We start from the raw sequence: 14,527 nt of genomic DNA, 5'->3' as shown, positions 1-14,527 counted from the left end.
ATGGCCACCAGGGACAAATGGACGTCCTTTCATAACCCATGCAAGCCAGGCTTCTCAGGACCTCAGCTAGGAGCCTGGGGGCCTCGACGAATGGCAGAGATCACCTTGGTCCCTCTGACACCCAAGTGTTTCTGTAGACAGGCTATGAAGTGGAATGGTGTGGGCTTGAACTCCCCCTAATCTAGGCTGATCCAGATGATTCATTGATTCTACAAAAACTTATTGAGCTTTGTGGTAGTCATTTGTCTGTTTGCTCTCAGATCTATTTCTCGGCCTTCCCCATTCTGCTTTGCATTGCTTATCTGAGTATGTGTGTGATAGAGTATACCTGTGAGTGTGTGTGCGTGAGTGTGTGTGTGTTGTGGCAGGAAGGAGGGCAAGCCGATCCCGGCAGGGAGGGCTGTGATGGGAGATTGGAGGGCGAAAGGAGAGCTGGTGTCCGGCTCCTCCCTCACTTCCTCGGGTAGCAGCTCTGGCAGGGGCCGCATCCCAGCTGTGGCACCAGCTTCTACCAGGCAGACCCACCAGAATTCCCGCCTCTGCCCGGCAGCCCCAGCTCCAGGGTCTGGCAGCTTCTCTGTCTCTGGTCGTCCGCTAGTTGCAGGGGCAGTCACAGTCTCCTCCTGGTGCCAATCTCTGCGTCACCCCTCTGTCCCCTGGTTAGCATCTCAGCTCCCCTGTCACCGATGTCATCACCCCATGCTGAATTCCCTGAGTCTGAAACACCCAGAGTGGTTTCGAGTCCCCCCAGGGACCCTGGCTTATAAAGGGCCTTCCCGTGGTCAGGACCTGGGGCTGGAGTTTCAGTGGAAGTCAAAGTAGACACAGTCTCTGTCCCTGTGGCCCTCCCAGGAAAGTTCACAAGGAGATGGCCAGTTCAGAGCAGCCTGTCTCGAGCCTGGACAAAGCACTCTTGAGTATCCGCCCATCACAGCTCTAGCCTCTCCCTTGTGCATCTGGTGTTCATTTCTCAAACACTGAGTGGGTCCTCCAGTGTGTGCTGGAAATGCAGACCCGAAAAGGGACTCACGTCTGGTGAAGGAGTTGGGTAAGAAAAGAGACCCTCACAGAGCAGGGCCTGTGTGAACATAAAGGAAAACCAAAGCTTTGGTTGGGATGGGGTTGGGTAGTCAGGGGAGCCTTCCTGGAAGAGGTGAAACAGTGCTGCCTCAGCCAATGAGTAAGAGTCCAACAGGCAAGAAGGACTGATAGTAACCTAAGATCACCTCTTGTGTATCAACATTACTTAACTAGGTACCGCAACCTCACAAAGTAAGTGCTGTTACTACCCATTTCCAGATGAGTTAGCTGAGGCTCTTGATTAGTTATGTAACTTGTCCAGGATCACACTGCTAGGATGTAGAGGAGGAGGGAGCAGAAGTCTGAATCAGGGGTGGCTTCCCCACCGTGTTCTGCTGGCTTAAATAATAACAGTAAAGCAATGACAACAGCCAGTGGATCTAAATGAGTCATGTCTGGGCCCTGTGGTGGGTGTTTGTAAAGGAGTCAGTTTATGGAGACCCCTCAATAACCCCCCAAGTTAGGGAATCATCCCCATTTTTCAGAAAGAGAAGCTGAGGTTGAAAGAGATTGCAAAGCTTGGGGCGCCTGGCTGGCTCCATCAGTTAAGCATCCATCTCTTGATTTCAGCTCGGGTCATGATCCTGATCAGGGTTGTGAGATGGAGCCCCATGTCAGGCTCTGTGCTGAGCGTGGAGCCTGCTTGGGATTCTCTCTCCCTCTCCCTCTGTCCTTTCCCTCCACCTCTCTGTCTGTCTCTCTCTCTCTCCTTCTTTCCCTCCCCCCACCTCTCTCTCTCTCTCTCTCTCAACCTCTCCCAAAAAAAAAAAGTTTAAAGAGATTACAGAGCTTTAGTACAGCCATGCATCGGGTCAGCAGCAAAACCAAACTAGGAACCAGACCGGAATAGCTCCCAGTCTGGGGCCTTTCCTCCTGTCCCTCCCCATCTACTCCCAGACAGCACCTTGCATCCAGCACATAGTGGGGACTCAGCATGCAGTTAACCAGACTGAACTAGTTCCTTCCAGTTTCCCCTTGACCTTGTCTACAGCCGAGTACTTGTGGCAACCCCAAAGGCCCACATGGGGTCTGCCGGCCCAAGGTGCCATATATAGCTTTTGTCATCTGAGTGGTAACCCTCCGACAAAAGTTAACTTTCCTAGAGAGATGCTTCCCTAGATAAACAAAGTTGCATAAGCATCTGACTATAGTCAGAGCCAAGAGGCACTTTGGTATATTACAGGCAACAAATGAAATTGCTTCAAATGCAGGTGAATCTCCGTGACATCAACGCCGAAAACACCTCCCATCCCTGCCAGGTTCTATCGTTACGGTGCATTCTGTAAGCTTCTAAGGATAAGAAACCAGGGGTCGAGGTTAAGATCCTTGCTCAAGGTTACATGGCTGGAATCCTGTTCTCTGTGCACTAAGGACACCCCACCACCTTCTCCCTCTTGGAGAAGTAGATTGTGCAAATAGGCCAAACAGCCTCTACAAGATGCTGTCTTCATATGTGACATTGGTCTCTGCTGGATCTCAGTGGTTAGAGTCAAAAGTTCACGAGACCAGAGTCATGAATTCAGCCGTTGTTGGGCCTGTTGAGTCTAGGCCTTTCTGCTTACTAGCCTTAGGATCTTATTTACTTGTTCTGCTATCTGTAAAGTGCGATAATAATGCTACCCCGGCAGAATATGATAACCAACATATCTGTCAGTCTCCCATTAGGAAACAGGCTCACTCAAAGGGAGTAACGGAGGGGCAAGGGAGGGGGTTAGCAAGGTAGGAACAAAGTTAAGGGAAACCAAGGGGGTGGGGTGCAGTATCCCTGAGTTAGAAACAGAAGCCTCTGACAGTCAGTGCCAACCTCAGTGGCCTGATGAGGGCAGATCTAGAAGACATACACCCCAGCCTCCCCATGGCCTGCTTCTGCTCCCCCATTGGCTGAACCCAACTGGAAACCAGAAGCCATGGAACCCCATGATGTAGTCCATACAGGTCAGCATCCATCCCACAGCACAGAGCAGAGTCTAGAAGGGAAAAACGGGAACATGGGGGGGGGCAGTGGAGAAGACACCAAGCACCTCCTAGCACCCTGTTATCAATATGGGGCATAACGGGGAATGAGGAATCCCATGATTTCTGAGCCTACTGTGTGCTCTAGCAAACTTAAAATTCCTGTAGTCCTTTTGGGGATTCCTGGCAAGACACACACTACATAGTTTTCTAGGTCCTCACTCTTTTGCCCTGCTCTCCACCCCCGCTGAAATCCTCCTGGACATTTGCTCTCAGAAGAGCTAACTGCCCACGCTGGAATCATTTATCCACAATTGGTTCTTGACGATCCATTAAAACAACTCCATTTGGATAATGAGCTGGATGGGGCCAGCCCTGTCTGTGTCTCCAGAGGCCATGGTTCTGCTACCATCTGAACCATCCCACTGGCAGGTTTGTTTGCACACCCAAGAATGTATTGGCCACTTGAACCTGTTATAAATTACCGGTCTGGAAATAAATATCGTATCTGGGTCCCCAGTAAGTAACAGATGCGTAAGTTCAGAGTGAGATAAATGTGTTTTGGATGCAAGCCTCTTTCCCATTGCTCACAGACGGATGGAGGCAGGCCCGGTGCTGGTTTGCAGTCGATCTGTGTGCTGTGTAGGTGGGACTTAAATGAACTCAAAGTTCTTCTAAGGTTAGGAAGTTTTCTGAACCAGTCCTTGGCAAATCCCCAGTAAAGCCCCAGTCGAGCAATACATTTCCTTTTATCTCCTTTGCTGAGGAATCTCGTGGTTAGAACGTTTTCTCTTTGGGGACTCGATGGGGTCTTGGAGACCAGAGAGGGCCTCTTGACTCCCATGCAGTGCACAGACAGGCCCACAGTATGCATGCATGCATGCATTCGATACGCGTTTATCAAGGCTGATGGCCCAGGCCGACTTGTCGGTGCTGGGGACATAGCCATGAGCAAGCCAGATACAGCCCTGCCCTGTCGGCCCTCTCATTCCACTGCGGAGACAGACAGTGAGCATGTCCATAAACAAGGAACATTCTGCCATTGAGTGATAAGTGCCCTGAAGAAAAGTAAACCGGAGAAATGAGAGAGGGACCGACAGGATGGTCAGGGGAGGCTCTCTGTGAGGTGACTGACAACCAAGCGGAAGCCGGGCTGGAGTGAGAGAGCAAACTGCCGAGCTCGGTGGGGGCAGATGCACCCTGCGCAGGGAATGGCCTGTGCGAAGGCCTCTGGATGGAAACGTGACTCCTGTGTCTGAAGAAGAGCAAGATGGCCTGTGAGCCAGGGCAAGAGTGGTAGGAACAGGGCATGCTGCCAGAGGGGAGGAAACGGGAACTCCATTAAGGGTGCCCCAGCCTCACCTCGGAGACCCGTTTATGCATATATGCCACCCACCGGCCTTTGCTGAAAGCTGCCCCCAGCTCTGAGTGCGGGCTCCACGGCCCATGGGGAGACAAGTACGAAAACCGTATTGCAGCTCATGTGCTACATGTGTTGTTGGGCACATGCAGAAGCCTGCAGGACTGCTCAGGAGGAGGGAGGTCTCATTGGAGGTGTGGTGCCGGAAAGCTGGGACATAGGGCCCGTGGGAGGGCATGGAGAGGGACACCTGGCACGGAGGCTAGAGACGGGTGATTAGTCCTGAGCTAGAACATCCGGACATGACTGCACACACCGCGGGGAGCCACTGCAGGCTGTTGGGTGGGGAAATAACGTAATCCGATGTGCACTGCAGAGTTCACTCCGGTCAGAAGCAGATGGGAGATGGGACCGGACTGAAGGCAGGGAGGCCAGCAAGCGGCCAGTGCTGTGGCCTGGGTCAGGAAGGACAAGGACTGTAACTAGGAGTGACGATGCGGCTGATGGAAGAGGGTGGGCTTGAGAAACCACATCCTTCCACACTCTAGGGGACTATATTCTGTTCCCAAACCTACTCAAGAAAATTCCCAGTGTCTAATTCTTCCTGCAAGCCTGGGAAACCCTGTCCATCTTGACTTGAAAGAACAGAGAGCTCCTTGTCCCTCTCACCTCCCTTCCTACTTCTCATGTGTCAGAGGGGGGCTCTGTTTTGCATTAGAGGCAGAGCGGTGAGGCGGGAAGGGCTTCTGATCTCACCATCTCCCAAGCGGTCACGGGAGGCACCCAATAGATGTTTGCCAGATGACCAATAAAATACTAATAAGATAAAGTCATGTATGTTAAATCTTAGACTACAGTGCCTGGCGCATAGTAACTGCCATATAATCTTAATAGAAACACTATATTGTAAATCTAAGTACCCTCATTTGACAGCAAAAAAGCAATGGAGGCACGAGGAGGTTAAGTGTTAGCTCCAGAACACACAGCTCCCAAGGGTCAGAGCCAGGATTCAAACCCAGGCCATCGGGTCCAGAGTGTGTGCACATGACCTCCTCCAGCCGTACCTTATTTAGCTGTGCTCCCAGCCACTTGTTCATTGGACATTTGTTCTGAGTCTCACACTGTGCGAGAGTCTATAGAAATTTTTTTTTAAACTTAGAGGAGGCAATATTTGTCCTCAAGAAACTGATAATTTCACTAAGAAGTTAGCAAACAGTTTATTTAGGTGGGGCTGTTGATTCCTAGGGACTGTGGTTAATCCAGCAGTTCTGACCACGCCGCCGGCCCTGGCTTGGTGCTGACAGTGAACTCTGGCACCTCTAGAGTATGCCCAGCAATGGGAAGGTACGTACTAGGTATTTATGGAGCAAGGGGAAGACTGAGGTGGAGAAATACACTGGGGGCTCAAAAACGAGTCTTTGAATCAGAAAGTGGATCCAGAACTGGAGAGAGGCCACGTCTGTTTCACCATAAACCATACAGATGGTAATTCTGGCTCATTTCCTGAGTGAGAGGGCCTGGAGGCAGCTCATCCCCTCCCCGCCAACAGGATAGAAAGATGGATCACCAACATTGGAGACAAAACTAGGGATTCATCAACGGTTTGGGTTTGTTTTCTCCTGAGATGGATAACCCTAAAGCAAAGTGGATTTCAGGGCTGTCAGTGACCTCTCCTCCAGCAGGCTCTGTAACTGGCATCTGTAGTTTGAAAAAGTATCTGTCCATCCATTCGTTTGCTCACTCATGTATTCATTCCATAAATACTATGTCCAGTGGTATGTACTAAATGCAAATCTTTATCCAAAACTTGAACTCTACCCAGTATGATAGAATTCCTCTCTGGAACTAGAAAGGGGATCCTCCAAGTATTGCCATACCCAGGCAAAAGAGAAGGCTCTCTTCAACCTCTTCCCCAATGATGAGGGTTATGGAGCACAGAGTAACCCCACACCAGATGCGGCAGGGCCTCCTGGGACACTGAAATATACAGGGATATCAGAAACTGGCCTCTGAATCAGAAAGTGGCTTTATCAGCCTCGAAGTCACAGCTGCACGGGGTCCTCCCTGGTGAGTGGGACTTTTAATTCCAAGCCCTGCCGTGTGGCACAGAGAGGCCCTGTGGCATTCTTCCCCAGTTTTTTCTAATTGTTACTAATGCAAGGGGCCAGCGATGCAATGGTTGTCTTCCATCAGGTGCCCTACAGAGACTCACAGTGTTCTGCACAGTTAGGACCCAGGAAGGACTTTTTGGTGGTTTATGTCCCACAGAAACGCCACAATTCCTTCTCCACCTCTTTCTGGGTACATGGGCGTAAGTAACAGCCACCCAGTTTTGCTTCTGAGGCAAGCCCGTATGGGCCCCTTCCAAGTTACTACTCTAATAGCTAACGTTTAGTGATTTAATAAGGGCTTGCCATACGTTACTTATTTCATCTTTGCCACTTCTCTGGGAAGTGTCTAATGCTGTTCTCATTTTGCCTGTGAGGAAAGCATGTCTTGGAAAGGATAACTATTAATATTATGGTGTTTGCGAGCTTTGACTGGAGGCCCTTCACTCTGCTTCTCTCCTGTCATCCAGGGATACCATCGACCTCGGCACTACATTGCAACTCAGGGTAAGTGCTCCCCTTTTCCTCGAAGGGGGCCTCACCCTTCACTGGAAGAGAGGAATGGGCTTCTGCCAGCAAAAAAAAGTCCCACAAACATAGGTCCCTGGGAGCGTCCATTTGTTTGGGAAGGAAGGAGGTGATGAATTCAGCTCTCGGGGGGAGGGACGTGAGTGAGAGATGAAGGAGGTATCGCTAGGAAATGGCACAGGCAGGGCAGACCCAAAGCCTCAGCCTCAGGCACGTGCCCTCAGGATCCACCATCCAAAACTAGGTGCCTTATCTCCTTGATGAGTGTGTGCCTAGAAGAGAGAAGTACTCCGCCATTCTGGAAAACAACTTGGCAGTCCATTATCAGAGGCTTAAAAATGATCCTACCTCCCGAACCCTTTGGGGAGCAAATCCTGTGGATAATTACATATGTGGACAGTGACATATACAAAGATACTCGTCACAGTGTTATCTCTAATAGGAAAAAAGTGAAAAATCTTAAGTGCCCAACAGTTGGTAGATTGCTTAAATAAAATGTGATACTTCTATATTATAGAAAAATTATGCAGTGAACACGTACCATGCTTGGTAAGAATCTTTAAGAGCATGCAAAAGTGCACATAATAATGATGCATATAAAATGCATATAATAATTTGCTTATTACAGCAAATGCATATGTATAAATACATATATATATATACATATACAGAAAAATGCTATTCAGATTTTTATATCAAATACATGTATTTTGTAATTGTAAAAGCAATGAAGGCCCAGGACATTGAAAGAAATTTCCAGGGAAATTGCTTTGGACTCTCAGATCCTATCTCGCTTTCCTTGTCCATTTCTTTCCCCTCCCTCCTGTTTGGGCTCCAGAGGAATGCTCCTTGTGTTTGTCAAGCTCAAAATCAGGCCTCTACTGTTTGCACTGTGAGCATCCGGCTCCTGGCAGCTCTCTGTCCTCCTCCCCGCCCCCTGCAACCCCAATTTCCTCCCTGTCTCTCACTGAGGTTCTGGAGCCCAATTTTTATGAAAACTCCCTTAAGCTATTTTATTAACCCATAATATAGTCCCAATAAGGTGATGGATGGGGGGCAAGTGCGGCTGGGGGACAGCCTCTGAGCAGGAGGACAGCAGAGGGAAGAGGAAAGGGTGTGGACATTTCCATGGATGCTGTAGACCATGCTAGTTTGGAATGCCGCTTTGCTTTTCCATACTCTGGCCCTGGTCTCAGTGACTCAGGTGTCCCAGCGAGAATCATCTGGCCTCACTCTCGCTCACCTGTTCTGAGCCTGGACCTACCAACCAGGAGGGATGGCCTCTTGGCTGCCTTCTTGCACTTGTGGTCTTTGACCCTGTCACCTTCTCTGTCGGCAGGTCCGATGCAGGAGACTGTCAAGGACTTTTGGAGAATGATCTGGCAGGAGAACTCGGCCAGCATCGTCATGGTCACGAACCTCGTGGAAGTGGGCAGGGTAAGCCCCTCCCGCAATTACCTGGACAGAGGTTGCTGGCCCTGCCCTCCTGAGCATCTCTCTGTTCTGTGCCTTATGGCATGTGCCCCCACTCAACACTTCACCCTCACAACAACCTGCGTGGGAGAAATCCTCACCACTGCTTCCCATTCGGGGAATACGGCCTTTTCCCCCGAGTCATCCCTTTCTCCACCCTCGCTCCATTGATGACGTCATCTCATACCCTTTGGGGAAATGAAAGCCATCAGACATGAACGTTCATCTTCACACCACAAAGCCACAATCCTACTTGCATCTACAACCATCTTCTCATTCTTCCCCTCTATTATCAGGGTGAACCATAAAACATGGCCGTTTTTTGTTGACCCAAATGGTAGACTATCTGCTGTTTCTATGGAAGAAGTGACTCTTGCCCTTTCAAAGGCAATCCCAGTGCCTTGTATCACAGATTCTATGCAAGAATTGTCTCATTTCCCCTCTCACTCGAAACTCTTTTTCTCATTGCTAGATTATTCCCCTGAACATACGGAACATCCTGAGTACCTTCCCCCTGAAAATACAAAACAGGCAAACAAAAAGGACTCTCTTGTCCTTACTTTTCTGCCAGACTCTAAAGACTCACACACAGGCTCTGTTTCTGCACTCCAGTTCTCTTCTCCCCTCTCCATCCCACCCATAGTGAGACAGTCAGTATCACCAGCATCCTTCATGCTGACGAATCCAACCGCCACTTCTTTCTTCTCATCGAACTCAGCCTCTCAGAGCATCTGACCCTTTGCTCCCTTACCTCTAAACCTTGATATTCCTCAGGGTTCAGGCCTTGGTCTCCTGCTCTGCTCTATCTCAACTCTCTCCTACGTCGTCCTTAGCTACTCCTAGGGCTTGGAAATGGGACTGCTATGCCCAGCTTGCTTTTGCTCACTTGGTAAACTGTGGCATGTGGGTGGGTGGGCTGCTGGGTTGAAAGGCAGGGTGCACAACACTAGAAGGAAGAGGGCTTCTCTACTTACCATAGGAACTAACCGAAGAGTGGGCAGGTAAGTTTTTGTTTTGGCAAAGAACCAGATAACCCATTAAAATAAAGAGTCCTGGCCTCCAAGATCATGGGAAAGAGAGAACCTGGGCTGTCATCATAATCCAGGAAAGGGCTGTGGACATCTCGTGGCCTCATAGGGTTCTAGGGCCAAGAGAGACTTTATCCTTGAGCTCACTCTCACCTCATGCCCTCCCCAGCTTTACAGATGAGGAAACAGACCCCGAGGGGCTGGAGCGTCTACCCCTTAGTCCTCCAGCCAGAGCCTGGCCACGATCTCTGACTCTTAACTCTCATGCTAGTGTCGTGGCCCCTCCACTCACAACTGCTCCCCAAGGACCCAGGCCCAGGGAGCAGCTACTGTGGACAAAAAGGCCAGGCTAGGATTTAAGAATTCAGAGGCAAATTCCAGCCCGTTCTATAACATATCCCATCTTGGAGACAGAGTCCCTCGATGGACAGTTCATGAATCTAATTTGGATTTGGGGAGGGAACAGGGGAGCAGTCTCTTGACGGAACTCCTGCTAGGAGCCAAACACCGTGCCTGACGCTCCCTGTGCATTACTTCATTTTGATTCCAACAACTGCACGAGGCAGTGTTTATGGTAATTATTTGGGTGGCCTGGCTTTGCATCCTGGCTCCATCCCTTTGTGACCTTGGACAATTTTCTTAGCCTCTCAATGCTTCTGATTCCTCATCCATAAAACGGGGTGATAATCATATCTGTAAAGGTTGTAGTGATAAGCGATTAAAATAATACAGGTAAGGAATTAGTAGAACACTTAGCAAGCAGTGTGAGGTACCGTAAGCTGTCAGTGAGCGTTAGCTATCCGTATTAATAGGAAGTTGAGCCTCCGAGAGATTTCAGCACTTTTTGGAAGCTTCACAGCTGCTGAGCGTTAGAACCAAGCAATGCATCCGTTTGCCTGCCAAGCCTGTTGCGCTATACCAGCGTTTCCCTAAGTGGGTTCCATGGGATGCTAGTCTGCAGGATGCCTAGTGAGAAGAGGGTTCCATGGTTAAATACGTTTGGGAAATGCTGTGTACTTTTTGCCCCTCTCGGAGAGTCGAAAACACATTAGCGTTAGCACGTTCAACGAGCTGAGGAGTCTTGTAGCAGAGCGGCCTGTTTAACTTTGTTTAATCCAGCATTTCCCAAACTCATTTGACCACAAAACCTTTTTTTTTGTTTGTTTTTTTTGTTTCTTGTTTTTTTTTTACCTAACACCTATTAGCACCCAGCGGAACACACTGTGGGAAATGCCACTCTAGCCCGCACGGCGTCCCCCGGAATGGTAATGCTTTTGTTCTTTTTAGGGGAAAACAATGATCTCTTTTTCCTCCCTCGGAATGTGACCTAGAGTCCAGTGTGGGACTGGCTTGTCACCAGCATCTGCACCCACCGCCCGGGCAGAGAGCCGTTGTGCAGACTCTTCCCTTTTAGTCCCGCTCCTTGCATCCTTCTCCCAACCGAGAGCCTTTCTCCTTCCAGCCCCCAGTCACCACCTCTGGATAGTAATGGCCCTCTCCCCAACCCCTCTGCTTCCACCCCCTCACTGCTTCCCACTTTTATCCTCATCTCTGCTCCGCTGACACCGCCCCACTGCCCCACCTGATCTAGCAGAAAAAGGGCTCAGCCAGAGGTAGAAAACTGGCCCCGTGACCTGGGACCAGGTATCTGACCTCCAAACTCGAGCTTTGTTTCCATCTGTAAATGGGGTAACACCAGCTGCCTATCTCACCTTGATTGATTCGCTCACCTAGTATGATAATGGACTTGGAGATTTTAAGGAGCTCTGCCAAAGAAGGTACTACCATTATTCCTAACGGCTCCAGGGCCTTTGGGAGTGGGCGTGGCCCTGTGCAGTTGGCCAGTCCCCAGCCAGCTGACAACCCCTTGGACCGAAATTCCACCCAAATCGCCCTCGGGTATATCGGAGCAGGAAGGCCGGACGAGGCGGCTGCTCACGCTCGGCCACGCACTCATCCGTCCTTGTCTCTGCCCTTCCTCACAGGTGAAGTGTGTGCGGTACTGGCCGGATGACACGGAGGTCTACGGGGACATTAAAGTCAGCCTGATTGAGACAGAGCCCCTGGCGGAGTACGTCATACGCACCTTCACCGTCCAGAAGGTAAGCTTCCCCGTGGCTGCAGGCAGCCTGTGCCCTGGGCAAGCCAGCTGTTCGTTCATTCAGCACACTCGCTGAGCAAGGGTCTGCTCTGTGCCCACCCTGTGCCTGGCTCCAGGGACAGATCAGCAGTCAAGTTGGATGTGGATCCTGCTCCAGAGGATTCCCTACCCCCTCTAGCGGGAGGGACAAACAGAATTCAACAGACAAATAAATGGACTGATGCCACATGGTGACAAAAGCCGTGGAAGAAACCTGCCACGAGTGCAGACAGCAAGATGAGGTGGTCAGAGAAGGCTTCCTAGGGGAAGAGGCATTTAGGCAGACAGTGATGGATGAGAAGGAGCCAGCTGAGGGAAGAGCGGGAGGAACCCTATGCCAGGCAGAAAGAAAGAAGTACGCAGAGTCACGGGGAAAGAAGATTGCAACATGTTCTAGGCCTGTGGTTCTCAGCTGGTGGTGATTTTGTCCCACAGGGAAAGTTTGGCGATGTCTAGGGACATTTTTAGTTACCAGACTTGAGGATGGAGGGTGCTGCTGGCATCTGTGGATGGAGGCCAGGGATGCTAATGAACACCCCGCAATGCACAGGACACCCCAGGCCCCAACAACAAAGGATTATCTAGCCCAAAATGTCCATGATGTCAGGATTGAGAAGTGCTGGTCTAGGCATTGAAAGGAGGCCGGCAGGGGCTTGATGAGCAGGAACGAGATTGCAAATTAGATTTATCATTTAATTCCTATTATAATGATAGCTAACATTTATTGAGCAATTACTAAAGCAGGTGCTTTTCATTGCATACATGAACTCACTCAATCCAACAACCTCTTGAGGGAGGTACTATTATTACTCCCATCTTACAGGGTAAGAAAATTAGGCACCGAGCACGTGTGTCAGTTGTCCAGAGTTGCCCAGCTGCGAGGTTGATATGGGGCACACTGCTCCTGGTAGCCCCCTCTCCAAGCCAGGTGCTCCTAAAGGCCTGCATCTGCAGACTCAGGTGAAGAGCCAGGAGGGAAGGGCACTTCTCCATGACAACAGGTACATCGACACAGCCTTAGGTTGGTTCCTTAGAAGCAGAGCCTGAGACAAGGATTTGGGTGCATATGGTGTATCCAGGGACCACTCTCAAGAGAAACTTATAGGAGAGGGAGGGAAACAGGAGAGAGAAGGGGAGGGACCTGAGCAAGGACAGAGTCTTCAGCAGAGTCTAACCTAGGCCTGATCCATGGGGGCTACCAGAGCAGGACCTGCACCACAGACTTGGCCCCCTTGCCTCGATCAGCTCACTGACTGTGGACCAGCCACTGAGAGGGCACCTCCAGCCCAAGTTGGGTCCTGTCAGCTGAGGGCACCTCTCCAGAAAAGGGGAGTCACTAGCAGCCAGCACTCCTACAGCTGAGGCCCAGGGACAGAGGCCACAGAAGAGGACCTGGCAGGGCATCCCGTCTGGCATGTGTGCAGTTAGTCCAGGGAGTGAGATGAGTAGTGGCGACGTGGGGACCCATCCTGGGCCCCACACCTGAGCAGGGAGGCCTTAGAGAACTGCAGGCAGGCGCTCGGCAAACACTGCCCAGGTCATTAACTCAAAATTGGTTCCTGAGCTGGGGATCCAGAAACAATAAGCAGAAAGTGGTGTCCGCCCTCGAAGAGAGCACAGTCCCATCAGGGAGGGAGGACCCCTGATCCATGACCGCAGTGGAGGTGGTGAGGGCTCAAACAAGGGCTTCCCGGGGCTGAGCTGACCTGGAGAATGGAATGAAAAACTGAGTGTTCCTGAAGCTGTTTCCTCTTCTGCTATTTCAGCTCGTCCATGAGGTCCTTCATCTGGGCCTTTGTTCACTCCCACCCGGACTCCTGCCCCAGCTTCCTATGGGGCTCTCTGCCTCTGGTCTCACCCCATCTCGGTTTGGGTTTCTGGGAAGCCGACCCTGAGGCAGGGCTTTGGGTGCGCTTGCTGAAGCTGGAGGAGGAGCTCTGAGAAGGGGAGGAAGAGAGGGAGGTGGGACAGGGCAGCAGAAGGAGCCAAGCGAGGGCATGCTCTCAGCTGGAGACCAAAGCCAGCTGGATCCCATGGGAGCTCTGGGTCATGAACTCCACCACACAGCTGATCCTGTCTCGAGGCAAAGGAGTCCTCTGTTCCTCCATTAGGATCACGCAATGTCCTGGTTTGCCATCCTGGCTTTAGCACCAAAAGTCCCATGTCCCAGGAAACCCCTCAGTCCTGCGCAGACTCACCAAGTCAGCTGGTCACCCTGCTGTCCCGTCAGCCCCTGAATGCCAGCTACCCACCCCCACCCCCAGGGGAAGCTGCTCCTGGCGGCTGAGCAATTCTCTGAAGAAGGGGGGAGCTGTGGGTGTCTGCAGCCAAGACCCAGGAGCTGGGGATGGGGACCCTAGCCCAGGAAAGGGGATCTGGAAGGGCACCATCAGGGCCTTCTGCACTGCCCCCCAACATACGCACTCAACTCCAGGCTGCACATAGCAGCCAACACAGTCCTCCCAAAATACAAGGGTGATGATGCCCTTCCCTTTCTGGGCAACCTCCCCAGAGCTCCCCAGCGAGACCCAGCGTGAGATGCGAGGCCTTTTAGCAGCCAGCATTCCCCCAGTCCCTCCTGGGGGTGCCCTGTTTGTGATTCTGTGCACGTGCCGTGCTAAGTCCTGTCCCCATGCTGTGGCCTGGGCTGCCTCTTGGCCTATGAGTCCTGCCATCTCTTCCACGGGGCAACACTCAGGCCTCAGTGTCTCATAGTGACTAGGAGTGCAGACTGTGGAGGCCGACAGCCAGGGTCCAGACTGGGTTACAGGTCACGAGTTGTGTGACCTGGTTGTGTTCCTTAACCTGGCTTAGCCTCAATGTCCTCATCCGTAAAACAGAGATAACATAAGGACTG

The 14,527-nt window shown here is 51.2% G+C and overlaps 1 protein-coding gene across 1 annotated transcript in view; it reads left to right on the top strand.

The window, feature by feature from the left end:
• PTPRT (protein tyrosine phosphatase receptor type T) overlaps positions 1–14,527 on the top strand; it is a 748,756-nt gene that overhangs the window by 691,352 nt on the left and 42,877 nt on the right. The window contains exons 17-20 of the mRNA XM_064571786.1: positions 6,972–7,008; positions 8,369–8,466; positions 11,516–11,685; positions 12,956–12,960. Coding sequence (XP_064427856.1) covers positions 6,972–7,008; positions 8,369–8,466; positions 11,516–11,685; positions 12,956–12,960 — 310 coding nt within the window. The remainder of the gene's footprint in view (positions 1–6,971; positions 7,009–8,368; positions 8,467–11,515; positions 11,686–12,955; positions 12,961–14,527) is intronic.

Source organism: Mirounga angustirostris, unplaced genomic scaffold, assembly GCF_029215605.1.
Source record: "Mirounga angustirostris isolate CCGP_5_RB_7025 unplaced genomic scaffold, mMirAng1.0.hap1 SCAF_10, whole genome shotgun sequence".
NCBI classification, from domain to species: Eukaryota; Metazoa; Chordata; class Mammalia; order Carnivora; family Phocidae; genus Mirounga; species Mirounga angustirostris.
This window is presented reverse-complemented; position numbering and strand designations above follow the sequence as displayed.